Raw genomic sequence first — 26497 nt, forward strand, 5'->3', positions numbered from 1 at the left:
CAGTATGTTGTAGCCATGTCCACATGGGAGGTTACTGCGTGGCAGGCTGATGCACTGTACGCTCTCACCCTGGCTTGCTGTGCAGTCACTTTCTTTGGATAAGCCAGCTGAGAGCCTATGCAGTGAGAGCAGTCAGGCACTGCTGCAGGACTAGTCTGACTCTCCACTAGAAGCGACCACCAGGGAGTTTAAAGAGAAGTCGTGTCTTTAATCTGCTGCTACATGCATCTGATAGGGAGCCTGGTATCTTGGCTGGATCCCTGAGCCCAATATTTCTTGGGCCCTTTGGTGGTTTGTACTTTCCTCTCCTGAGTGAACCAGAAAGGACTTTGTGCTGAATCTCCTTCCCTTCCCCTCCACACACCCCCTCCCCCCAAGGTGGAAGTTGGAAGTACTATACTCTGAAAGGAGCTGTCTCAGCATCATCTGACAGCTGATGCCAGCCTCCTGGGTTGGTGGTAAGAGTCCACCTGGTGACAATGGTCATCCTGGGAACAGACTTGGCGTCCATGTTTTGTGTCTGCAGACAGCCTGACTAACCTTTCTGTCCCTCAGATACCTCAGCGAGGGCTGCCACCTACTTCATGCGGAGGCTCAGAAAATCCTGTTGCTCCATGATGGTCCCCTTTGGCCGTCTTTTCACACTGAATCTGTTCCTGCTTCTGGCTGGCCTCTGCCTTAGCCAGCCTGCTCAACCCCCCTTACAGCCTGTTCCAGGAGATCCATGGGCTGAGTGGGGAGATGCCTCTGTAGCTAGGTCTGCAGAGCAGCCATCTAGGCCTACATTTTCACCAAGCACTATCGGCTGGATCTGTCTGCATTAGGGTCTGATGAGTTTGCACAGAGTGCCCCAGCCTTAAGGCCCTTTTCCAAGGTGTCACCTCAGTGGGGAGTACTCCTTCCTTCCTCTCCCCAACCAGCCCCACTGCTCCTGCCACCTCAGCCTGTGAGTTTCCTGCTCCCTCCCTGGGCCATTTTCAGCACTAGGGAGCCAAGCCACAAACTTTCTTCCACTGCCAGCTGGGTTTATGTGACTTTGCTCCCGGCGAGACCCTCCTCTCAGGTAGCCCCTGGGGCTGAGGAAATGGGTGGAGTGACTTGGGTAGCATAGGCTAAGCAGATTTAGCTGACAGATTTTGGCAGCCATTGGCTGGGAAGCCTAAAGGCGCAAAGTGTCTGAAAGGGGGCACGATTGGTGCCAAATCTCTTGCTCCTGATATGTTCTTCACTGCCTGCCTGATGTCAGCAGAAGGGGCCTGCACATGTGTCCACTCTGGAGAGCCAAGCCACAGAACAACCATCCACTGGTGAAAAAGTTGAGACAGTTTTCTCCACAGGATCAGTGCATTCTGCATAGCCTTTCCTGTGATCACCTGATATGGCCACCACAGTAGACCATGTTTTATTCATTTGCTCCACCCACTGGCTATTTCTCAACCAATTAACAGACTTATCTTTCATAACTAAGCCCCCCTATGTGCCTAAAATACCAAGCTGGAGTGAGTTTTGCACCATGGCAGGCAAGGTCTGACTTTGGTAGCCCACAAGGGAAAGCGATTGTCAAGCTCAGGATTGTGTTGGGGTAGTGAACTACCAGGACAGGCAATTCTTTTTCCATGGGTTGGACTTTGTGAGCTACACAGCAGATGTGACTCTAGCCAGACTGATTTACAGTGCAGTCACCCAAAAAAGTAACTGGCTGTTCTTTCTGAAGAATGATCTGATAGTTATTTTCAGGATTGCAATTAAAACAAAGGAAAAGGAATTCATTAGAAGTTGCCTGATTAAATGTAATTAGTAACAATGATCCCTGGCTCATAAGCCACGTAACGGCGCTTCCTTGACAATTGTCCTTCATGAGAAGATCTTAACCTCCTTGATCTACCCTTTGATAGTTGTTTCTGGGTGCTTACCATTCTCAGGTGCCCATTGTGAGAGACGTCCAAGGGATCTGACTTGTCGAAGAAGCTGAGCATGTGTCCCCTGAAAATCTGTCCACTTTAAGGAATCTCAGATTGGGTAGCCAGCATCCCTAGTCACTTGTGAAAATGTTGAGCCCTTGATTGTCTTTTTGATGGAAATCCAGTCAATCAGCATATGAAAATGATTCTTTCCTCCCATCTTTTAGCCAGACCCTTGGTGCTGAGCTGATGGGACTGCAGGTGGATTACTGGATTGCAGCTCAGCCCATGGAGAAGAAGAGAGACCCGGAGAAGAAGGACCCTTCCACTGCCAAAAACACACTCAAATGCACTTTCCGGTCTCTCCAGGTCAGCAGGTTACCCACGAGTGGGGAGACCACCAGCACTCCAACGATGTCAATGACAGTTGTGACAAAGGAAAAGAACAAAAAGGGTAAGAGGGGGAGGGGATTCAGCTTGCTGCTCTATCGGGTATTGCTGACATGTGAAAGGTGGACAGTTGTACTCGTCCTGGCTTTCCAGATCTGCCCAGGTTCACTGTATGATGTCTTAACAGTAGAACTTGCTCCCCAGCCCTGAGATGCCATGGTTAGGCCTGCTGGCTTGTGGCCCTAGAGGTGACCTTATTTTTGTGTTATGGGGAGTGACTCCCCGTGTTGCTGTGTTTGGTGCCAGCAAATCACACTATGTTGGGTAGGTCTCATGATCTGCCTTTGCCCCTGTGAAATAAAAGCTGGTTGCTGTACCATGAGGCCACTGAATAATTGAACACACAACAAATCATGAGCCACGCAATCTCGCGGTTGGACTTTGGCTGGGTTTTTGGGGTGGGGTATTTTGGTTTTTCCTGATCAACCCCAAGCATTCATTAAAACAATATCTTGCCCTTTCTGCTGCAGTGCCATTTCTTAAAGAACTCTATGCACTGTTGCTCCATTAGCTTTAGACTTGCAGAAAACCTTTTCCAGGCATGGTGTCCAAATTTTGCCATAACGGATCTGTCTGTGGTCTAAAGATGGCTAATACTTGACATTTAAGATGAAGATATCCCTCATGCACCTAGGCAGCTATACAGTTGTGAGTATTGCTGGGCATCAGTTGAAGGCCTGAAGCACAAGATTGTTCATTATTGCAGGTACAGATGTATTAATGGTCATACAACTATCCAGCCCTTTTGTTGGACTCAGTATCATCCTGTACCCTTGTTAGACGATTTCACAGCAGTGATTAACAGAGACTGTACCCTTACAGCTGGTTTACACAAGGATTCTATTGTGAAACAGGACCCGGTGTGAATTTAAAGCGATGGATTAATTGGAAGTGGATTAAGTTAAAGGCACTCTTGGTGTACTATATGAGCATCCACCCAAGGAGCTAGTGCGGAATAGTCATTCAGGGCTGTTTTCTCATGTAGAGGGATTCCTACTATCCGTTTGTTGGGCGAAAGGGTTGGAGCGAAGGAGGATGAGGAGGTGGTGGTCATAGGGTAAGGTATGGTTAGTGGAGGGAGGGTGAGAATGGGAAAGTGTGAGAAGAATGTGGAGAAGAGGAGAGTGGGGCTGGTTAAGAGGGTACAGCAGTTGTGCTGCTAGTATTCAAGTGAGAGTATGTCACAGCTCCCCCTCCCCTCCACCCCCCCATTGAGGGTGTTCTCACACCTACAGGCTTCAGTCCAATCTTCTCTGTTAAGGACCTGCTTGCTGGAAACCCACCACCAAAATGTGCTGCCTCTGGCGTGGGAGGAGCAGCACAGGGAACTTGCTACAGTTCTTGGGTCTTCTGATCCTCTCTTCCTTTTTTCCTTTGCAACTCCCCTGTCTCCCAGTACAATGCTACCGGCCAGCCCATGTTCCTTCCAGCTGTTAGAAGGCCTCTGCCTACCTCCCCCCATTTCCCAGCTCAACGCAGAACATACCTATCCCCCACTCAGACAAGGACCAGGCAACCAGGATAGTCCATGGAGGTGCCAGGTCTCCCAGTTCCCTCATTCTCAGAGCAGAGAGCTCTGACAGCCAGCTGAGTGTTGAAGCCCTGGTGACATGGGCTCTTCCATCGCTTCCCCTTGGACAAGGAGGGACCATAGCATGACTGTGCCTGCAGGGTGAGTCAGAACAGCCTCAGTGCAACCTTCCACAAAACGTGGGTCAGCCCTAGAGAATCCACTAGCAAATGTGAGAGGTTCACTGCTCTCCTGGGGGAGCAACCAGGAGTGGGTCCATTCCTGAACAAGTGCTGTGTTCTGAGTGTCCATTCACAAATGGAAGCCAGGGACAGCATGGGCTGGCTGGACTCACGACACTGAGGACTGACCTCCCAGACACGTCCCCCCATGCTGAGGATGGCACACTATCAGATCAGACATCACCACCTTGGTAGACTCTAAACAGCAAGGGGAGACAAGCAGGGTAGTGATGGAGGCCAGCCAACCCCTCCACTGGAAGGAAACCTGCCCATGTGAGAGTACAGAGCCCCGTGGCAGACTGGCTCAGCAGCAGAGATGGACTGACCCAAAAAAAGAGTAGATCAAGGGGTGCTCAGCTGGGTGGTGTACTTCAGGGGAGTAGCAGTGGGAGAACTCTGGGTAGGCACCATCTCTTCCCTGAAGAAACGTGGTTCCAAGACTCCAAAGCATGCAGCTCTTCCCACCCCAGCCTGCAGAGAGCTGGGTCCTGTTTCAAACAACAAAGAGACTCATCCTCTTCCATCTCTTCACTGGCCCCTCAGGAGACAGGACAGAAATCAAATCCAGCCAAAAGTCAGAAGGAAGCGCACATCCCTTCTTCCTTCCCAGGTGGGTCCCTGTGCACTGTTGACTTGCCCTGGGGAGGAAGATCAGTCAAAACATGAGGAATCTGATGTGTGCACTCCTTCCCTCCATCCCCGAGCATTTACCCCTATGCCTCAGAGGGCAGTTGCAGCCCTGGGACTCCAGGCGGAGAGGAAGAGGCACAACCTGTGTCTGAGATAGATTTCCCCCACCACTCCCCAAAGGGCATGGCGTGCTGCTGAATGTGGCTGCAGAAAAGATGATTCAGGCTGAAGTATCCCCATATGGGGCACTGTTGAGTAAACCACTCGCCATACCTCACAGATCATCGTGGTGATTCACTTCGGATATGACTGTGGTAGAGGAAGGGGTCTCTTTCTCCTAGGGCTTGAAAGTAGAGGATGCCCTCGGACTGTCTCATTGGCACCCCAGGCTTCATGGGCCTCTATCTCTCACTCCAGGACAATCTGTTATGGCACAGGAACAGGCACCAAGAGGATTGGCCTCCAAATGTCATCAACAGTCTCTGATCACTCAATGTCACTGCCACGTCTTTATCTGCAGACATATCAGCAGGCACCACCAGACAGCCCAACAAGGGCAATGGCAGCTCATCTGTTTTCAGGCACAGCCTGTGGTTACATATGTGGTCTGGAGACTCTGGCTCAGCAACTTCTGGGTTTAGCAGTGACCCACTGATCCCTAAAATAAATTGTGAATGCAGTTATGCACTGCAGGGGAAAAGATGTCCCACAACCTTTTCTCCAGCTCCAAAAAGAATTTAGACAATGCACATAATTGACCATGGATCCCCCTTCACCAATCCCCCAGAAGGGACTCGGATTGACTGGAGGAAACTACACTTTCAGCAGAGGATGAAAAGTATGACAGGACATCAACGCCTCCTTGCCCTCTTCCAGGCAACACCAACATTGCCCAAGGAGGAACAGAGACAAGCAATTGGTGGCAGGCCCGCCATCTTCCACACCAGGAGAGAACACACCTTACGAGACGAGTGGGTACTGAAACCTGTCCTTACACAACACTCCCTGGAACTGACACCAGTGTAACCTCAAGATTCATTCTGGGTATGTCTACACTATGGGATTATTCCGATTTTACAGAAACCAGTATTTGGAAATAGATTGTATAAAGTCGAGTGCACGCGGCCACACTAAGCACATTAATTCGGCTGTGTGCGTCCATGTACTGAGGCTAGCGTCAATTTCCGGAGCGTTGCACTGTGAGTAGCTATCCCATAGTTCCTGCAGTCTCCCCCACCAACTGGAATTCTGGGTTGAGATCCCAATGCATGATGGGGCAAAAACAGTGTCACGGGTGATTCTGGGTAAATGTTGTCAGTCAATCCTCCCTCCATGAAAGCAATGGCAGACAATCATCTCACGCCCTTTTCCCTGGATTGCCCTTTTTTTCAGCCTTTTTTCACTGTCACCATATGTCTACTGGATGTGGCTAACAGACACGGTACTGCAGCACTACACAGCAGCATCGCCTTGCCTTTTGCAAGTTAGCAAAGATGGTTACCAGCCCTACTGTACTGTCTGCTGCTTTGCAAGTTGACAATGACGGTCTGGTGCTGTCATGGGTGCTCCTGGCTGGCCTCAGTGAGGTCGGTCAGGGGCACATGGACAAAAATGGGAATGACTCCCAAGGTCATTCTCTTTAAGTTTTGTCTAATGGAGAGTCAGTCCTGCCTAGAATATCAGGCAAACTTACAAAAGAACCAGAGAGGCAAACGGTCACTCTGGGTCAGAGCCCCAGACATCCTGCAGAAATGATGAGCTGCATGCCATTCTAGGGGGTGCCCCTGCAACAATGCCACCCGTTGCTTCCCTCCTCCCACACCCCTCCTGGGCTACCGTGGCAGTTATCCCCCCATTTGTGTGATGAAGTAATAAAGAATGCATGAATAAGAAACACTGACTTTATTGCCTCTGCAAACAGAGATCAAAGGGGGGAGGGGAGGGCAGCCTCCAGCTGCTATGATATTCCAGGCAGGAGTGAATCTCCATCAGACAAAGCTTAAAGAAGAGAATGACCTGGGAGTCATTCCCATTTTTGCCCAGGCACCCCTGGCCGACCTCACTGAGGCCAGCCAGGAGCACTCACGGGATGATGATGACGAATACCAGTCATATTGCACCGTCTGTCATCCGGAAGGGAAGGGGATGCTGCTGTGTAGCGCTGCAGCACCGCGTCTGCCAGCAGCATCCAGTAGACATACGGTGACATTGAAAAAAGGCGAGAGGATTTTTTTCCCTTTGCTTTCACGAGGGGGGGGACCACATATACCCTGAACCACCCGTGACAATGTTTTTGACCCTTCAGGTTTTGGGAGCTCAGCCAAGAATTCAAATGGTTTTTGGAGAGTGCGGGAACTGTGGGATAGCTACAGTCGTCAGTCGTCTCTCCCTCCGTGAGCATCCATTTCATTCTTTGGCTTTCTGGTATGCTTGTCTCAGCTCCTTAAGTTTCAGCACTGTGTTGAGTCCCTGTTGTGGCCTCTGTCCATCATAGCCTTGGAGATTTTTTTCAAATGTTTTGGCATTTCGTCTATTGGAACGGAGTTCTGATAGAACAGATTCATCTCCCCATACAGAGATCAGATTCAGTATCTCCCTTACGGTCCATGCTGTAGCTCTTTTTTGATTCTGGGACTGCATGGTCATCTGTGCTGATCAGCGCTCCACGCTGGGCAAACAGGAAATGAAATTCAAACGTTCGCGGGGCTTTTCCTGTCTACTTGGCCAGTGCATCCGAGTTCAGATTGTGACTGCTCTGGACAGCAATGGTGCACTGTGGGATAGCTCCCGGAGGCCAATACCGTTGAATTGCGGCCACACTAACCCTAATTCGAAATGGCAATACCGATTTCAGCACTACTCCCCTCGTTGGGGAGGAGTACAGATATCAATATTAAGAGCCCTTTATATCGAAGTAAAGGGCTTCGTTGTGTGAACAGGTGCAGGGTTAATTCGGTTTAACGCTGCTAAATTCGAGATAAACTCATAGTGTAGACCAGGCCTCTGTCTCTGACGTACAGGGACAGCAGACCCTTTCTCCGAAGAGTTCTCAGGGACAGTATCCCATCTTAATCATCCACAAGCAATCAGTGGGTCTGGGCAGTACTGAGCCAGAAATACTCTCATAGCATAAAAAGCACACACTGTTCCACGTGGTGACGTAGCATGCCATAGCAGCAGGAATGCTGCCTAGGAAATTCAGAGACCAAAGCACCTGCCAGAGATTCCTGTGCTGCATTTGTGATAGAGCGATTCTCTCCTTTGCGTCCAGTCTTCACAAAATATGGAGATCCTTGTGGGACAGCTCCAGGCCATGTGGCATGCATTTGTTTCCCTGTGTAGATGACATTCTTATTAAGGCCAGAATGAAGAGGGAATTGGAAGAGGCCACAGAGGCATTGATAAAGATCCTGCCAGCTCAATTGGGAGAGTTATTTAGGTACAAGTAGAGATGTGATTCAGAAAGGTGGGAGGAGACCTGGTCATTCATACAGACCCCAAAAGACTGGCCAGTGCACAGTCTCCCCAGACTGTTAGGTTGATAGTCAGCTGCTTGGAGTTCTTTCATATGTGTGTGAGACTTAGATTCAGGATGGATCACTAGGACCCGTCACACTCAAACATGAGCAAGAAATGGTCTCCCTCAAAAACTAGGATGGGACCAGGCTAATGGAAATGCCCTCTGCTGACTGTGGGTGGATGGGGGAACCCCTACCCCAGATAGCCATTAAGGCCAATTGCAGCCTGGCAGGCTTGGGGCCAGGAGTTTCCATTCACAAGTTGAAGCCAGGAACATTGACTAGCTGAGGATTGACCTCGTAGGTGTGTCCCCCATGCTGAGGATCGCATATGATCATCCACCAAGGGGATATTGACCTTGGATAAACAGCAAGAGAAGACAAGCAACACACTAGAGGCCAGGCGACTGCTCAGTTGGTCTGAAAAGCACCTGTGCATACGCAGGGCACTAAGCACCGAAGCGAGGGGCTCAGCAGGAGAGATGGAGCAAAAGGGTAAATGGAGAATGAGATGTTCAGCTTGCGTGTAGTGTGTCCCATGGAAGCACCAAGGAGAGCTGTTCGCCCTGCAGCAAATAACTAGACAAGGAGATCTTATTTCAGGAGCCCTGATGTGAGTCTGCTGCAATGGTCCCCTGCCAAGAATGCTACTGCGGATCAGAGTCTAGAGGAATCAGGGACTCCGATTGTGCCAGGGAGGATGTGGATGTTGGAAATAACAGGAACAAGAACATGGCCCAGTGAAACTACTGACTCAGCTGAGGATTGATCACACATCTCCATCCTTCCAAGCTAAACCATACAGCAAAGATCAATGTGTAAGAGATACTGACAAAAGGCTATTGGTGCCTATTAAAAGGCTGTCAGCCTCAAGAATGCAGTCAACCATGGCAATATGCTCCCATACATACGGATCTACTTCAGCTACCGGTGTAAGGGGGGAGGAAGGGCTCAGTGTTTATCACTAGGATCCTCTCAGCTCTCTGACAGAGTGCAGGCTGCAGAGATGAGCTCTGATCCAGATTAATCAGACCTGCAGGTTTCAAAGAGCTGCCATCATCCTTGGGAAGCCTCCAGTTCACATGTGCCCCACCTAAAATTTAAACTCCATTCTCCAAGAATGACCAGAACCACCTTTCCAACCTAGGAGCTCAGTCTTTCCCCTGTTCCCTGTAAGGCTGTAAACACAGGAATATTTCAAAAAGGAGGAGGATTGGTGGGGAGCCTAACAATGTTTGAAGTTTAGGTGTTGGAGGGGTGTGTGTGGGGGGGGGGAATACTGGAAAGCCAGGAAATTACACTTTCTGGGAAACCTGTTACCAGTGAGAGGCACTTCTAGAATTCCTTTTCCTTCAGGAGTCTTCTACAACAGTTCCCCACTGGCCCCATGCATGGACCTGAAAAAATTCTCCAAGAGTTGGAGATGTCCCTCACCAAAGGCTCTTACATAAATTAAGCTATCATGGGATAAAACTGGATTGAGAACTGGTTAAAAGACCGGGAACAAAGGGTAGGAATTAAATGGTAAATTCTCAGAATGGAGAAGGGGTAACTAGTGGTGTTCCCCAAGGGTCAGTCCTCGGACCAATCCTATTCAACTTATTCATAAATGATCTGGAGAAAGGGGTAAAAAGTGAGGTGGCGAAGTTTGCAGATGATACTAAACTGCTCAGGATAGTTAAGACCAAAGCAGACTGTGAAGAACTTCAAAAAGATCTCACAAAACTAAGTGATTGGGCAACAAAATGGCAAATGAAATTTAATGTGGATAAATGTAAAGTAATGCACATTGGAAAAAATAACCCCAACTATACATACAATATGATGGGGGCTAATTTAGCTACAACAAGTGAAGAAAAAGATCTTGGAGTCATCATGGATAGTTCTCTGAATATGTCCACGCAGTGTTCAGAGGCAGTCAAAAAAGCAAACAGGATGTTAGGAATCATTAAAAAGGGGATAGAGAATAAGACTGAGAATATATTATTGCCCTTATAGAAATCGATGGTACGCCCACATCTCGAATAGTGCATACAGATGTGGTCTCCTCATCTCAAAAAAGATATACTGGTATTAGAAAAGGTTCAGAAAAGGGCAACTAAAATGATTAGGGGTTTGGAATGAGTCCCATATGAGGCGAGATTAAAGAGGCTAGGACTCTTCAGCTTGGAAAAGAGGAGACTAGGGGGGGATATAATAGAGGTATATAAAATCATGAGTGATGTGGAGAAAGTGGATAAGGAAAAGTTATTTACTTATTCTCATAATACAAGGACTAGGGACCACCAAATGAAATTAATAGGCAGCAGGTTTAAAACAAATACAAGGAAGTTCTTCACACAGCGCACAATCAACTTGTGGGACTCCTTACCTGAGGAGATTTGTGAAGGCTAGGACTATAACAGCGTTTAAAAGAGAACTGGATAAATTCATAGTGGTTAAGTCCATTAATGGCTATTAGCCAGGATGGGTAAGGAATGGTGTCCCTAGCTTCTGTTTGTCAGAGGGTGGAGATGGATGGCAGGAGAGAGATCACTTGATCATTGCCTGTTAGGTCTACTCCCTCTGGGGCACCTGGCATTGGCCACTGTCGATAGACAGGATACTGGGCTAGATGGACTTTTGGTCTGACCTGGTACAGCCGTTCTTATGTTATAGCAACTGCAATATTGCAATGGACTGTGAACACGTCAAATCTCCAGCGCTTAGTCAAATTGTGCTATCAGCACTTGGTTTGAAAGTGCGCTGTGTTGTAGCAAATGGCTTTGGCTATTCAATAGCTAGTAACTTCTTCTCTCGAGGGGATCTACTCTTGCAATGAGCTCTGCATGGGTGCCCCATTGCAGTGTTGGGCCAGAGTTAATGCTGAGCAGATGCCACATCACTCAGGCTGGGGTGTCAGTGGTGCGGGAAGTGCCATCCTCCAGATCAGACATGAACTGCAAGGCCTGTCCAAGTTTTCGGAGCCTTTTGACATGGTATATTCTGTCTGGGGACTTGAGGCTGTGCACCTAATAAGCTCCTATATGGAATTTGCCCAGGCTGGATTCAAGGGTGTTCATCCCCAGTTTGGAGCGGAGCCACCCTCTCCCTTTCAGATTGTTAATTCAGATGGATCCTTAGACCTTTTTCAGAAGGGCTTCCTAACCTTTCCCCTCCCTGGCCAGTTACTTTATTTGCAGGAGCGCCCTTATCTCAGCTGTCCCTTTGAGCAGCTGTTGACCTGGTGTTTGTGTAGTGAATATGCACTAGTTGTCACATTCAACTGTAAGTGAGGATAACATCTGGGGCTTTCTGCTCTAGAAACTTTTTGCAATAAGCAAGAATCTCCATGGGAGCGTAGTAGATTTTATATCATTAGAGCCAACCACCGAAGCTCGCAGTGCACAAGGGTGGAGTTTTATCTTAACAGACTTGATATTTCCCCAGCAGGGGAATTGCCCCAGAGGGATGAAGGGGAGGCTTATAGCAATGAAGACTTTCAGAGGCAATATGAATTGCTTTGGGGCTCTAATAATGCCCAATTAATAGGACCCAGTTTGTAAGGTGGTGATGCTTGGTAAGTAATCCTGTGAACTGGAAATGTTAATAAGCATGGGCAGGGGGAGTACCTGGCCAGTCAAACTCCTGGCAAAGAGGAAAGTTCAGGCTTCAGTGTATTTTTACCTAATTGTTTCAGGATAACTTCTTGTGGCTGGTAGAGATTAAGCATGTTTGGTTTGATTTTCTTCTAGTGATGTTTTTGCCCAAGAAAACAAAAGACAAGGAGATTGAGTCTAAGAGTCAATGCATTGAAGGAATTAGTAGATTGATTTGCACAGCAAAACATCAGCAGAATATGCTGCGGGGTAAGTGCTGAATTATTGCATCATTTCTGATAGTAAAGGGGAGCATTTTATTGCTAATTATGGCTCTAGTGCCTGTAAGCCAGCCATCTCAGTGCTTGACCAGGACGTGCTGGTCTGTGACACAAAGCAGACTTGAACCTGGTGGATCTGTCTACAGGAGGATTCTGCCATCATGGGGAAATCCACAGATGGCATAGAGCCAGCCAGCCACTAAACCTTAGGTTCTCAATTTGGGAGTTACAAACAGGTCTCGGGGGCACAACAACCCTCTTTTTCCTTTGTAGCTAGATGGGAGAGGAGTCCCAGAAGTTTTATGTTGTAACATGGGTTCAGTGTTAGGAAAAGGTTGAGAACCACTGTTCTAAACTCTTCTGGGTTATAGGTGTTCATTCTGGAACAAACCAGTGATCCATCTTGTTTGCTCTGGTTGTGGCCTCTACATGATGCTTGAGAGGAAGAGGAGGATTTCTCCATAATGCATGCAGCCAGTCAACAATTTCCCACTGTTGAGGGTGGGCAGGGAGATGACTGGTATCTTTCCCAATCCAGCTGCTGAGCCATTTTCATTTGATCTTCAGGGCAGCAGAAGAATTGACTGGGCCTTCTTCCTAATCTTTCTACTATCTAGCTGTCAGTGCAGCATCTGTTTCCTGTACTGACTGAGGAAGGATGATGGGATGGCATAGAATTCTGGCATAGGGATTCTCCAGTGTGACTGTCTTGCTGGGTGCTTTTTGACCTGCTTCCTTGTTCTATTCTTCCCCTGCAGTCCTAATTGATGGCGTAGAGTGGAACGATGTGAAGTTCTTTCAGCTGGCAGCACAGTGGTCCTCCCATGTCAAGCACTTTCCCATCTGCATATTCGGACACTCCAAACCTAACTTCTAACCGCTTTCAGCAGGGCGGCTTTCTGTCTGTATGGAGACTGCACACCCAGGAGCCAGGAATCTGAGTGCCAACTCTGACTCAAGTCTGCTTGCTCTCTCCTGCAGATTACTTACAGAAGCATCTGGATTACTTCTGAATTACTTTTTTCTATTAATTCTTAAGTTTACTACAAGGGAAGGAAACCCCTTGAACAAAGCAAAAAACAGTCTTAAGTAGAAATGTACCGATAACATGGAAATTACTGGGAGAACCTCCAGAAGTGGGGTGACCTGCCGAAGAACTTAAGAGCAGATAGCTGGATAACTGCACTGCTTATTAACCTGAAACCTCCTGGGTGTGTTTGCGGCTGGGTGTTCTGGATTGGGCTTGAATGGTTTTTGAGGGGCGAGTGGGAGGTAGTGGGAGAATTGTGTTTTTAAATGTTTAACTCTTCCGCACCCCACCACCACCCTGACTTCACATGAAGAAAGTAGAGCCTGGTTCATCACCAGATAGTTCAGGTACCAAGAATGTGAAATACATTGCGCTGTCTGCCAAAAACCAAGCTAATAACTGAGGGAAACCCCAGGATTCTCCACAGGTGAAGAAATGCCAGAGGGTCATTGTTTTAAGGTCAGCTACTGAAATGAGCAGGCATGTTCACTCTCGTGCCTGATTCAGGTTGGGCGGAGACTGAAATACAAAGTATGAAATGTCTGTCTGAGGAATCCCACTGCTCCAAGTCCATCCCAATAACCCAGCCGAGCCAGTCACAACACCCCTGGAGCTGGATTTGAAGGACACCAGTTCAGTGGGGTTGTTGCTATTTAGATTTTCACACAGATTATGTACATCAATAAAACCTTTCCCGGCCTCTCAAGAGAATGGATTTTTACAGGTGCAGATTTTTTTAATGCTTTTAAAAAAGATTAAGTTGCTAAAAAAAAAGATAACAGGAAAGATGAGCTGCTGTCTAATGAGTCAGGCATTAGTGTACTGGCTAGTTCCTGTGCCCCTTGGGCCCTTACACATGAGCTGCTGCATTTTACACCAGCTACATTCACACCCGCACAGCAAAAGCACACGTGCATGTGAAAGCACATACAATACCAGCTCGCAGCAAATGTGCCACCTGCATACGTACATCTTCTAGGCAGTGTGTACAAGGTTCCCCCCTCACACTCCAGATGGGAATCCCTTGTTTGGGGGCCCCCTCCAGCCATGCGAGGAGCTGCTGCTGCTGTTTCCGAGGCAGGAGGCCAGGTAGCAAAGTCAGTTCTGACAGCAGAGACAGAGAACTTCGGCTTGTCTGGACTGCGCTGGAATGCCTCATGCATGGATTGTATCATCTGAGGGGTCCCTCAACTATTCTAGTTCTTTGACTCCAGCACAATGCACCATTAGCCAGCTGGGCCATGTGCCGGCTTAGGATCCATTCGCCAAGGGGCCTGCCACAGAAAATGAGGGTGGAGGAGTCACTCGGTGCCCCTGTACTTCCTGCAGCTAGCAGAACCCACCATTCAGGGATTAAGGATTTACTGTGCAAAACCAGCCAGTGCCTGTGTGAAATGCACTGGCCACTATAGCCATGCCCCTGAGCACTACTGCAGCTTATGAGTGGGAAGCTGTAAGCTATGTATGTTCCCCCTTCCCCTTCACCTAAAATATCACTGTGCCAGCCCATTCCCAGGGTATACTAAAGCAGCCTGAAGGTTGCTCTGATTTACAATGTCAGTAGTCCTACAGGGCTGCGTCAGCAGCAGGGGATCTCTGGAGCCAAAGGAGGCTCAGCTACAGCTTTCCCCATGTCTCCCACTCACATTGGTAGCTGGGTGTGTGGATGGTGTAGGAGCTATTACAGCAACTCTCCTTGCTGGGAATCCTGCCCTGGCTTTAGAACGGAGCTTTGCTCTGCTGAAGGGTCATCAGGGTGCTCTAACTGGAGGAACAAGGCTCTGATCCGTCTCACCACAGGCTTAACCTGGTTTAGCTCCCTGGAGCTGAGTGAAGCCCTCCTGTACCGGGCATGCTGCACACTACTCTTCTGGCAGCCGCACGTGGACTGAAATTCCCAGGGGTGGAGCCTTTGCTTTGCCCAGAAATCCTCCCCCATCAACCCTGCAAGGAAACACACTACAGCAAAGCCTGACAGCTTTAGTTATCTGTAACCCTGCTCTACTCCTCCAGGGGGTCCCAGGGCTGGATCTGTGGGGCTCCCCTGGCAATACAGTTCCAGGGAGGAGCCTCCATGCAGATGTTCCAAACCCAGTGGCTGAGGAGCTAGAGCTTGTTTGCTTTGCAGAGGAGCCAGCACCCCACCCTTGAAATGAGCAGAGTGCAGCTGCATAAGGGGAGCCTCCTGGGGGTTCCAGTCTCATAGGCAGGCGTTTGCACTGCTCAGGCCCATTTTCAGAGACCCCCAGAGTGGCTCCTTCTCCCGCCCTCTCAAAGGGACAGCAATACGTTAAGCATTTTTCAGAGTCCAAATGTTCTGGGATAGTGACTGACTGAACGAAGATTTGCAAATGGCTGTGGAGCCTGTTCCACCTTGTGTGTAGGTCACGCCCTGGGAAGGCGTGTCCTGCAGGAAGGGTTTCATTGACTTGGGAAGGACTTCAGTGGACACTGGGTGTGTGTTCAGCTAACGACCCTGCTGAAGGAGTGAGGGTGACTGGCCCTAAATGAGAACTGTCTCCCCCTCCTCCCCTTTACAGTAAAGACGAGTATCTGCAGAGCAAACAGTACATGCACCTTCCCCTCACTGCTCAGTCTACTGGTTTAGACGCGTGTTTAATAAGAAAGAAACTTTCTAGTGTGATTTCAGCCATGTCCAGGAATTAACTGTCATCAGACTGGCAGAGTCCTCAGCAGCCCAGCAATACATTCCTCTGAGGAGTCGGGCAGGTCAGTGCACAGATCCACAAATGAACGCTGATGCAGCTGTTGGGGGGGTTACTGTAAACTATTCACTTGCTTATGGCAGCCCTGAGGAGAGGGTAGGTTTCCCTCTAACACTTTGTAACGGGGCAGAAAGAATCTCTAGCTTCAGCATAGTGCCGGCTGGCGCTTAGGATCTTGCAAGGAGGCTTGTGTCTTGCTCTGGGATAGTGCAGCATTGCCTGGCAGCCACAGCTTAGGAATGAGCACACAAGCACATCAGTGCTCTTTATTGAAGCTGTTGCCTCAGGACAAGCCTTTTAATGAAGTCAGCGGTTCAGGTTCTTCCTTAAATCCCTCTTCCCTGTGCAAGTAGAGTGACTGAAATCCAGTCTGATTTCAGTCCCACAGCTTATTCTAAACCAGCACTGACAGAGATCCTTGCTTGGCTTTCATGGCCCCTGCAGCTCTGGAGAAGGCTTGGACTGGCCATTTGCAATAACTTTGTTTACCGGGGCAATGAAGGATTTGATGCTTTGCTCCTCTTTGTATTTCAACCTACTGTAGAGAGACAAACTGTAGCCAGTATGGGACTTCATGGCTCCTGCTTATCAAATGTATGTTGCCCCCGTCTTACCGTGTGTATAACATTTCATGTGGGTTAGTTCTTTATTTTAATTACATTTTATGAAATCTAATTCACCAGGAAACTTTCTGCCTGCTTGGTACCCAAGCACTTGCAGACAGCGGAGTTTGTTTCCTCTGGCAAGCTGCTATTTGGCAGCACAGCCATCTGCAGTGGGCTCTCTGCGGTAGCAAGGCTTCCAAGGAAACTCTCCTTGAACCTCCAGGCTGGAGTTTGCCAGGTGGCAGGACTGCACTGATCTTGAGAAAGCTTCATTCTTGATGGTTCGTCATGGGGCTGCCCTGCCTCATAGCCAACGGTTGGAGTTAGATTCCCTGGGCTTTCCTGGGAATGTTTGTTAAAGTTTTATACAGTGGTTACTTTCTCTGAGCTTCTTCACACAACTAACTTCGTCTCTGACCACTGGGAAAACATTCTGGAAGTTTGAGAGCCGAAGCTGTGCCATAACCGAGTTACAGCAATTGAGCTGTACAGACAATGGGCTGCTCCATAGGATAAAGCAGTGGCAGGAGCCTCCTCCCAGGGTGAGCTGAGCTGAGCTTGGATCTCCCACATGGTGCTCTTCAACCAACCACCAATTCCAGGGTTCACAGGAAGTCACTCTGAAGAACTGGTCTGTGTGACAGCTTGCTGTGACTATACCATTGGACACTCTGGGGCAGAGCTGACCAGTGGGGGGAGGTGCCAGTTCTTGTGCCTGAAAAGGGGCCATCAGGATATCGGGGGGCTGCTTAATTGCCTTTGCCATGATGAGTGCAGAAAACTGATACTAATGGAGCAAGAAACCCAGCACAGCCCCAGTTTTAAAACTCTTTATGGAATAATGAAAAGAGACCTCCACAGGCCTCCACCAGAGTGTGACTCAAAGAAGGAAACTCATTTGCTTTATCTCATTGGCCTAAACCAGCCTGTTTTAACCAGAAATCTAGATGTCGCTTTTACTTCGGCCCCTGGATTTCTAGCAGTGAACAGGCAGAGGGGTGGAGACAGAGCTGACTGCCTAGTTTTCAGCTGGTTGCATGCCACCTCGTCACCTGTAAACCCCCCCCTTCCTTGCAGGAGGCCAGGAGACTGCAGCAATCCCAGTGCAAGTGGGAATGTACTGTAGTAGCAGATACGTTTGATTCCCATTACACACTGACCCAGGCCCCGATACTGACTGACTGCTCCATGGAGCCCCAAACTGCGACTCCAGCACTTTCCTATTGGCAAAGCTGACGTTCCCCTGTACTGGTGTTCTCTTGGGGAAACTGGCCCCAGCCCTTCCTTGGAGGTGGGATCTAAGGAGGCATCCCTAGTATGCTGGCCAAGAATTGGAGCTCTAGTTTTACACTTCCATGGCTAAATGAAATGCAGAAGTCCACCATGGCAAGCCAGGGAATATCCTTACCCGTATTGAATGCTTGCTGGGCTTGCATTTGGTTTTCTTTGCCCTAAAGAAAACAGCTGTTGGAGCAGCAGTATTCACTTAACCTCTGGCTTTCCATTAATTTCACCTGCAGTTATCAATTGCATATAATCCAATCACATTTTTCTGATCAACCCAACAACAGCCCCGTTGAGCCATTTATATCTCAAATTTAAGTATAAAATTCCTCTATTACCTTAGTTTGAGGATACTTATCAACCTCCCTTTGGCTTCATTTGCTGCTTTAATTAGCAAGCTTTGTTGTCATGTTCTAGAGAGGGTATCTGAGGGTGGAGTAGTAGACTGGGAAGTTTTTGTGGTTTCATATACAATTGCCATACCCACCTGTAGGCCGTTGACCCAGCTAAAAACCAAACTGACCAGCATTGTTCTATTAATGTCACTAAAACACTCTTATTGTCATGTATGTCCTGTTAGTCTTTGGCTAGCTATCATTACCATCTTGGATCAGTCTGGGCAGGTGTTTAATACCAAGAAAACATTCTAAGACGATTTCATTTTGAGGATTCAAGAAATAGTACCAGATGCCTTGAAACCTTGTAAGCAAAACATCTTGGTGAGACTAGAGAGCCTTTATTCTTTCCCTGTAGTTCGAAGTACTGAAAAGACAGGGGCTTCTCACTGTCAGATGGGAGCTTTGTTTCAGCTCAGATCCCAGGAATGTAAAGTCTGAAAGATCTTGGCAATAGGAACATCTTGGGGTGTTTTCTTTCTTCATATTGTTTGCTTAGAGATGCTGAGATTACAAACCCTCCATTCAGTGCACTTCTGTATCCTGGCCATTAGAACTGTGGGGACTCGCTAAAACTCTAGCATGATCTTCCCACTGGGATGCCCAGTATGAGAGGTGACTATCTGAGCACAGCATCTCCCACAGACCTTCATGAGGTTCCTTTGGCAAGTTCCTTGCAAAGTCACGGGAGAACTGGAGTGATGAGCTCTTGGGTTTCCGTGAAGGCTTTAGGACTTGATGCTAGAGAGGAGGAGGAGGAGCCATAGTTTTGCAAGTAGCAGGATGTTAATTCCTTTAAAAGGAAGCACATCAAAAATCCCTGTCAGGTTGGCTTTCCCTTCCCTACAGCCTGACAGAAGGAATCCCAGAACTTAGTGTGTCTGACTCGCATGCTAGCGTGTCTTTACTCAGAGCACTCTTTAGGAAGCACCTTGCTAAGTGTGAGTACATTAGTGTGTGAAATTGTCACATGTGCTGCAAGCACTGCTCAGACGATGTCAAATGAAGGGATGTTACCACTGTAGATTTCTAAGTTGTCCATCTGTTTCATTGTTGTATTGTTTGGGTTTTAGGTTTTATATGAAGACAAATTAAATGTAAATAGCCTTTTTTGGAACGAACTACAATGTGCGCAACCTCATCAACTATTTTATGGTACTAATGCAACACTAATAAAACTGGATATGAAAGCACACTCACGTCCCAGGCGTCTCCTTTGGGTGGGAGTGGACGTTCATTTCTGTGCCAGTGACCTGGCTTGAATTGAAATGGCTGCATTTTGTAGCTCTGTATGCCTGGGATGGATCTGTCTATACTAGGAAATGAACCTGCTTTGGAAATCTGTTACTAGCAGACAGTCCTTTGAACAGATGCTTTGGAATGGTTTAGCTGCTAGAGTAGATGGGAAAAAATTCTTTTTCACCAGTACAGTATGTAAGAGTGAGACACGGTGGAAGCAAGTCTCAGGGATGCTTTGACACAGCTGGAGACTTTCTGGTACTGCCTGTGCTAGCAGCATTCTTAGCACTGGCTCAGGGAAGCCATTTTTGCTACCAGTTGTGTTGACAAAACCAAAGTATTTCTTTTGATGGTCAAACTGCACTTTTTACACCAGTTGCTTTTTTTGTGCCCACATGTTCAACAATATTTCACACCCCAGGATAGAGCAGGATTACCACAATCCCATCCCCTTTCCCCTGTGTTGAAACAGTTGTGATCCTTGAGCTCTTTTCCTGCAAGGAGTGTGGAGAGCAATGTGTGTGACCCTGTCTCTTGACAACACAGCTTCCGCATCATCACCACCCTCACAATCAGAAAACAATGTTTCTTGGAGATCATCCAGAAGATGCTTAATTGGTTAGCTGTTCGTCACCCCTTCCATCTCAATGGCCACATTCAGCCCCTACAGCCAAAGCACATCCCCAGCCCTCCATGATGGACCTCAGCTCCACCATCTTGCAAAAGCCAAAATCCTAGAGTATTTCCTCCAGTTTGTTTCTGAGCTGCACACAACCAGAGGAGCTAAGCCTCTCAGAGCATGCTCCCAAGATGCCAGATTGGCCAGGAAGTGAGTTGCCAAGTGTGTGTTCGTTTCTAGGATGGTAAGTGGTCAGGAAGGAAGGCCTCGCTCTGTCTGATCACAGGACATCATAGAAATGTAGGCCTGGAAGGACCCTCAAGAGGTCATCCAGTCCAGCCCCCTGCACTAAGACATTCTTTTATTGGTGCTCAACAATGAGGCTGAGGATTTTGTCTCACTCAACTCAAGTGCACACCAAATTACTAACCAAACCTTTGCTACAGTAGCACCTAGAGGCTACGATGGAGAGCACTAAGTATTGTGCACACACGAGTCCCTGCCCTAATGAGCTCAGGCAATACATCGGACAAAGGAACAGGTGCATATAACCAATGGGATTGGGAGGGACGAGGTAAACCACTGTGATTAACATCATAAACAGAAGTGTTGGCAGGCCAGCTACTGAGCCATTGTAGAGGGTTCCGTAGGCAATATGGTGGAATTTGAAAGGAGCATATATTGACTTTGCAGATTTTAATGGGCAGCTTCCCAATCATAGGGGCTGTGTGAGCAAAAGCACAGAAGGAGAAATTGGAATTAGGGCACAACAGTCTGGTGGCATTGGCAGAGCAAAAGTAGGAGTCAGTGGCTCAATGGAGTGAGTTGTTGGGAGGGAGGGGATTGGCCAGGAAGGCCCTAAAGCTGAAGACTATCAGTTTCAGTGTGATGCCATGAAGAAAGGGGAAAGAAGGAAGAAGCGACAAGCCAAAAAGATTTAGTAGTGTTGGGATTTTGTGGTTCCCAATGAGTCTGATGCTGGGTAGAATCAAGGGACTGCGATGCAATTCAATTCAATGCGATTCGATTCAGTTCAACAAAGCTTTATTAAATATGTGCACAAAAGGAGAGCCCCTGGTACAAAAAATCAGGCAGAGTCCCTCCAGCAAGGAGCCCCTCCCCTTGCTATTTTATAGCACATGGCACTTACATAACAAGTTACATAACATGAACCTCTAACCAATAAGAGTTAACCTTTCCATATATGGATTTCTTTATCACATGGTCATAGTTCTCCATTCCACATGCTGAGCTCAACCCCCTCCCCCTGGCCTTCTCCAGAATGTTCCTAGGGTGGTGAGCCACAGCATGCTGCCCTATGCATAAGCACCCTGCAAACCACATTCCATCCCAAATGAACACAAGCATACCCTTCAGTAGCAACATTTTTAATGGACTGGATGGGAGCAAAATTGCAGTGTTCATGACTGCAGAGGATGAAATAGTAGTCTACTCTAAACCCATGCTGCTGATGATGAGGGATGGACAAGTTTTAGTTGTAGATGGGTAATGTTGAATCCTGGGTGTGTGGCTTTAAAGAGAGGAAATCTACCTGTGACAGGAGAGGTGGGAGAGAAGATTGTAGGTAGGAGGGACCTGTTGGAATTTGGTCATTTTATACTTGAAAAATTGGAGGTGTGTGGTGGTGCGGGCAGCGTTAGGTAGATCTTGTCAACTCAGAATTTCCATTGAGTGGAAACATCGGATATTTCAAAAACTATTTTGTTCAGATTCAGAACAAAAACTAGAAATGTCAGAATTTCCCATGCAAAGGAAATCCCCCCCAAAAAACATTTTTATTTCATTTTTATGGAACAGCAGCCAGCTGCCCCTGCCTTGTGGGAAACTCCTTGAGCTGCCCCTGCCACAGAGCAGAGACTCTAAGCCCTGAGAGCCCCGGTTCAAGCTGGGGCATCCTGGCCCTGGAGCAGCAGGCCTCCCCACCAGGTGAGGTGGCCATTAACCAGGCAGAAATCTGCTGGGACTCAGCCTGTGGTTTGGCCAGAGTTTGGCAAAACCGAAGTATTTTCATACAACACTTTTTGGTTTCCATGAACAGGCATTTTCTGACAAGTGTTTTGTCAGAAGATTCCTGTCCAGCTCTAGGTTTAAGCAAGGAGTTGGAGCTGCATAGAGATCTATCTGGAGGCCTCTGAGGATGGAGAAGTACAGGTGCTGGGCCACGAAAATGGCAGCACTGGAGGAGGAGAGTGAACTCATTGTTGGGGAAGTCGATATAGCCATGGGAGTCCTGCAAGAGACCACTGTGAGAACAGGAACGGCGGGTGTTGGGGTTCAGCCAAGGGTAGGGCATTGGTGGGATGGACCACCACTAGGGGAGAACACAGAGTAAGGAGCCGGTGACTGAGCTGACAGGCATGAGAATGAGGCCTGGTAGACATGGAGAGAGATGGAACCAGCGTGAGGTGGAAGGGGCAGGTGAGTGATGCTGAGACAGTTGGACAGGGAGACCTTGGCAATAAAGATGAGGGAGCAGTGCATGATGAAGACCAGGTCAGCTGAGTGGCCACGTTGATTTATGGCTACAGTTAAAGGAAGTGGTGAGTGCAAAGATGTGTGGGGCTAAGGGCCTAACAAGACAGCAGCACAGAAGGGGAGGAATAGTTCTACATCTCTGCCATACAAGCTGTTATGTTCACAGCATAGAAACAGAGAAATTAGAGGGAGGAAAATGTTATGTTGCAACATTCCAGAAAGAATGACTGTATATCTTAAAATGCAGAACCCTAATACACAAGAGCCCAAAGCAGAGAGAGAGACAAAGCAGGCTGCTCCCTAAGGCAGAGAGGAACAACCCACCCACCTTGCTCTAAGCTGGTTCTTTGCAGACTGACTGCTAAAGACCCAAAACACAGGCTTCCTACAGAGCCCTCTAACCTGCAGGCAGGACCAGGAAGTCTCCATAGAATTTAAAGTGATAGCTACACATTAAAGAGTTTTCAATATACCACACAAGATAAACTGTCTGTTGAAAGCAGCACTGCCCAACCTCTGCCACTAGTGCAGCATCCAGCTCTATCAGTGACTTATCTAGCTGATGTGCAGTCTGTGACCGGATCAGAGCTCCTGGCCCTCTCTCTGCTCTCTGGCCCAGAACAGCCTGAGTCTGTTCGAGCATGCAGCCAAGAGTATAGAATAAAAAAAAAAAGGGGGGGGGAAGTTAATTTGAGAGAAGAAGAGCTAATTATGGATCTCTTGGTGACATGATGAGGACCGAGCAGTCTACAGATATTTGCAGGGTCTGAATACCATGGAGGGAGGAGGACTATGTATGGAAGTACAAACAGTAATGGGAAGAAAAGAAAGTTTAATATAGCTGGTTGACAAGGGGAAGTTCCTCATGGTGAGGTGTATCGGTCTTTGGAATGGACTCTCAAGGGAAGTTGTGGTCTTCTCAAAGCCAGTCAACCACACTTCATGTGTAAAGGTTTTCCTGTGGCATGTACCTATAGAAACAGGACGCATGAGCTCACTGAGAAACCCAATGCAACAAATACAATAAAAGCAGAATGTTCGTTCGAGTAGCTCTCCTCTTTCCCCGTTCTCATGAGTACTCCTAGCTAACTGAGCTGATGTCATCACCCCAACATGGCTGGACTCACCTGAGGAAGAGGATTCCTTCTACAGTGTGGATTCCTTACTGCAAGCTGTGGGAGCACCCAGGCTGCTGGCAGATGCTGGTGTGAGGGTCAGTACAACAAATCATTTGGGGATGTTTATGATCCAGTCATCCAGGGCAGTTTTTAAATAGTGTCTGTGCCGAACTGCAGTCTGCATAACCTGGAACCACATTCTAGTCCATGCCTGGCTTGACTTCAACTGGTAACACCGGATACAGGGTTCTGACCCTAAACATATGTTGAAATAAGGAGACCATGGAAAAAATCAGTAGCCTCTGGAGCTGGGGGCCTAGGTAATGGGCTCTTTCTTGTGTTTCATGCACTAAACCAGAGGAGATGAATGTGGACATGCATGGTGGAAGGTATCAACCAGGGTGGGCCAAGAGAGCAAGGTGACCGGGCTAGCATACGGATAGTGGAAATGAGAATTGAGCATAGGAGGGCAATGGCTGGGAAGGGCACTGAGATTATGCATGGCCTTGGGAGGCTGAGGAGCTCTGATCTGGTGCAGTAGGAAGCTAACAGAGGGACTGAAAGCGAATGTGATGCAGGGAGATGATTGGCCTCTTATCACTCCTGTCCATTGAGAATGGTGCTGCCAGACAGAAGGGTGCAGTAATCGAGTACAGAGATATGCTATCTCCTAGAACTGGAAGAGACCTTGAAAGGCTTTCACTAGCAGGACCAAGTACTGATTTTGCCCCAGATCCCTAAGTGGACCCCTCAATGATTGAACTCACAATCCTGGGTTTAGCAGGCCAATGCTCAAACCACTGAGCTATCCCTCCCCCAAAGATGACTGGGGCATGGAGACATTTTAATAGTGGGATGAGGGATGAAAGTTGGATTTTGGAGAAATTCAGAAGGAAGAAGTCAAAGGCCCTAGGGAGAGACTAGATACATGAGGAAGGGAAAGGTGACCCAACAACTGAGGTGGGGCTGTGGACCTAAGACAGGAAGAACAGCTGTGAGGTGGTTGTTGGAGGAAGAGGCCAGGGGGCAGAGAGTAGTTCAGGTGAGGAGTGACTATCTGTAGGTGGGGTGTGGACATCCAAGAAAAGATGTTGGAGGCAGCTAGACACATGAGACTGGAGGGAGAGGGACAGCGACAGATTGATGGTGGAGAGGTGAATTGGCAAGGGTGGAAAGAGCAACTGAAGTCCTGGGAGAAGGTAAGATTATCAGGAGGGGGAGGAAGGAGAATGGAACCATGAGCCACCAACAACTGGGCAAGAGGCAAGATTGATGGTGTGGCCAGCAAGGCCCCAATGCTTACACACAACCTTCATTTCAAGCACATGCACAAATCCTGCCAAAATGAGTGGGGCTTTTGGGCTATGCTTTCAGCACTTGCTTATGAGCATTGCTGACTAGGGATGGCTTGCTAAGGTGGGGCATGGGGAGAGAGCAGCACACATACAGACTCATGGGAAAGAGGGACAGTAGAAGAGGAGATACTTTGATCAACAGTGTCTGACAGCAAAGAGACCCAGCCAGGTGGGTGGGGGAGAGCTAGGGAACACCACCTTTGTCAAAGTAAGGAGCAGATCTCTGACCACCTTGACCGGGGCAACTGCTGCACCTTTGCATAAATCTGTCTCAGCCAAACATTATGGTAGCAAAGGTGGGAGCTCATCTCAAATGAGAGGTGAACTCTAGTCCCTGCCTCCCAATTCACCTTGGTAAGGCATGGACCGCAAAGCATAGCTTGACCCTTTTAAATGCTCACCTTATTAAAACACAGGCTTGCCCAGTTTTTTCCCTTTATTAACCCAAGTATGAGATGGAATAATAGGCTCTTACTGCGACCCAAGGAGAAGAGTTAGGAATGTGAGAGTTAAATTTCTTCAGCAATACTACTTGGTTACATTGCACATCCAGTCTGGTCTATGACAGAACTTCTGACAATGTTAACATCAGTACGGGTAAGTATGGGGTAAAATAGGCCATTTGCAGTGTTGCTGTAGCTGTTGGCCCCAGGATTTTGGAGAGAGGAGGTGGGGGAGGCAATGTTTTTTATTGGACCAACTTCTGTTGGTGAGAGAGAACTTTCAAGCTACACAGAGCTCTTCTTCAGGCACCATTCCCAGACCTGAAGAAGAGCTCTGTTTAGCTCCAAAGCTTGTCTCATTCACCACCAGAAGTTGGTCCCATAAAAGATATTCCCTCCCCCACCTTGTGTCTCATTGAAATAAGGAATGCTGGGACTAAGAATAGGCTCCCAGATTGAAAATGGCAATGCTTCTCCCTGCAGGTACTAACATGCAGACTACAACAGAGCATGGCCAAGTGAATGTAGCACTAAGAACCTGAGCATCTGTATGTCCTGGTGATTTTTTAATTTTAACATGAATTGTGCAGCTTTCATGCTGTACGAAGATAGGTTTTTTTGTACTTTAGCTACAGTACATCCACTAGGGGGCAGATGTGACGTATATCTGAGAACCCTATTTTTGTAGAAGTAGAAAGAAAAGCTGACTTTGGTCTGTCTGCTTACACACCCATGGCATAATTATGTCTTGCCCTGTTATCAGAGGTTGCAGTGCTATTATTACAATGCCTTTAACAAGGAGTTTGTGTGGGGAGAGGGAAAGTTGGGTTGTATTTTAAAATAAGTATCTTTTGTAGAAAGAAACCTTTCAAAAATTCAAACTTTTTTCCCTTTCAGGATTGCAACTGCTAATTAAATTTTCTCCTGTACTAAAATGGGAATCTCTGCCTGTCTACAGGGATGCCGGGCGTTTGTGATCTGTGAATATATGCTTATTTCTTAGCTGTACAATTACTTGAACTTCAGTGGATGGATAAATTATGGAATGCACACCTGCTCCTGTGTCTCAAACAGGAC

The 26497-nt window shown here is 47.8% G+C and overlaps 1 protein-coding gene and 1 long non-coding RNA gene across 6 annotated transcripts in view; one reads left to right on the plus strand and one right to left on the minus strand.

Annotated features, from left to right (window-relative positions):
- PACS2 (phosphofurin acidic cluster sorting protein 2) overlaps window positions 1-19338 on the plus strand; it is a 188019-nt gene extending 168681 nt beyond the window's left edge. For both annotated transcript variants that reach the window (XM_045027524.1, XM_045027525.1), the window contains exons 22-24: window positions 2129-2355; window positions 11986-12099; window positions 12869-19338. In XM_045027524.1, coding sequence (XP_044883459.1) covers window positions 2129-2355; window positions 11986-12099; window positions 12869-12987 — 460 coding nt within the window. In that variant the 3' untranslated portion in view covers window positions 12988-19338. The remainder of the gene's footprint in view (window positions 1-2128; window positions 2356-11985; window positions 12100-12868) is intronic.
- Window positions 1770-26497, minus strand: part of LOC123375987 — a 52582-nt gene continuing 27854 nt past the window's right edge. The window contains exons 5-6 of one of the 4 annotated variants that reach the window (XR_006581652.1): window positions 23632-23877; window positions 21046-23475 (exon numbers count right to left, since the gene is read on the minus strand). This is a non-coding gene — a long non-coding RNA (uncharacterized LOC123375987). Of the gene's footprint in view, window positions 4742-21045; window positions 23878-26497 lie in introns of those variants that run through there. The other 3 variants (XR_006581657.1, XR_006581656.1, XR_006581649.1) reach the window with 3 other exon arrangements.

The sequence above is a fragment of the Mauremys mutica genome, chromosome 8 (genome assembly GCF_020497125.1).
Source record: "Mauremys mutica isolate MM-2020 ecotype Southern chromosome 8, ASM2049712v1, whole genome shotgun sequence".
In the NCBI taxonomy this organism is placed as follows: domain Eukaryota; kingdom Metazoa; phylum Chordata; order Testudines; family Geoemydidae; genus Mauremys; species Mauremys mutica.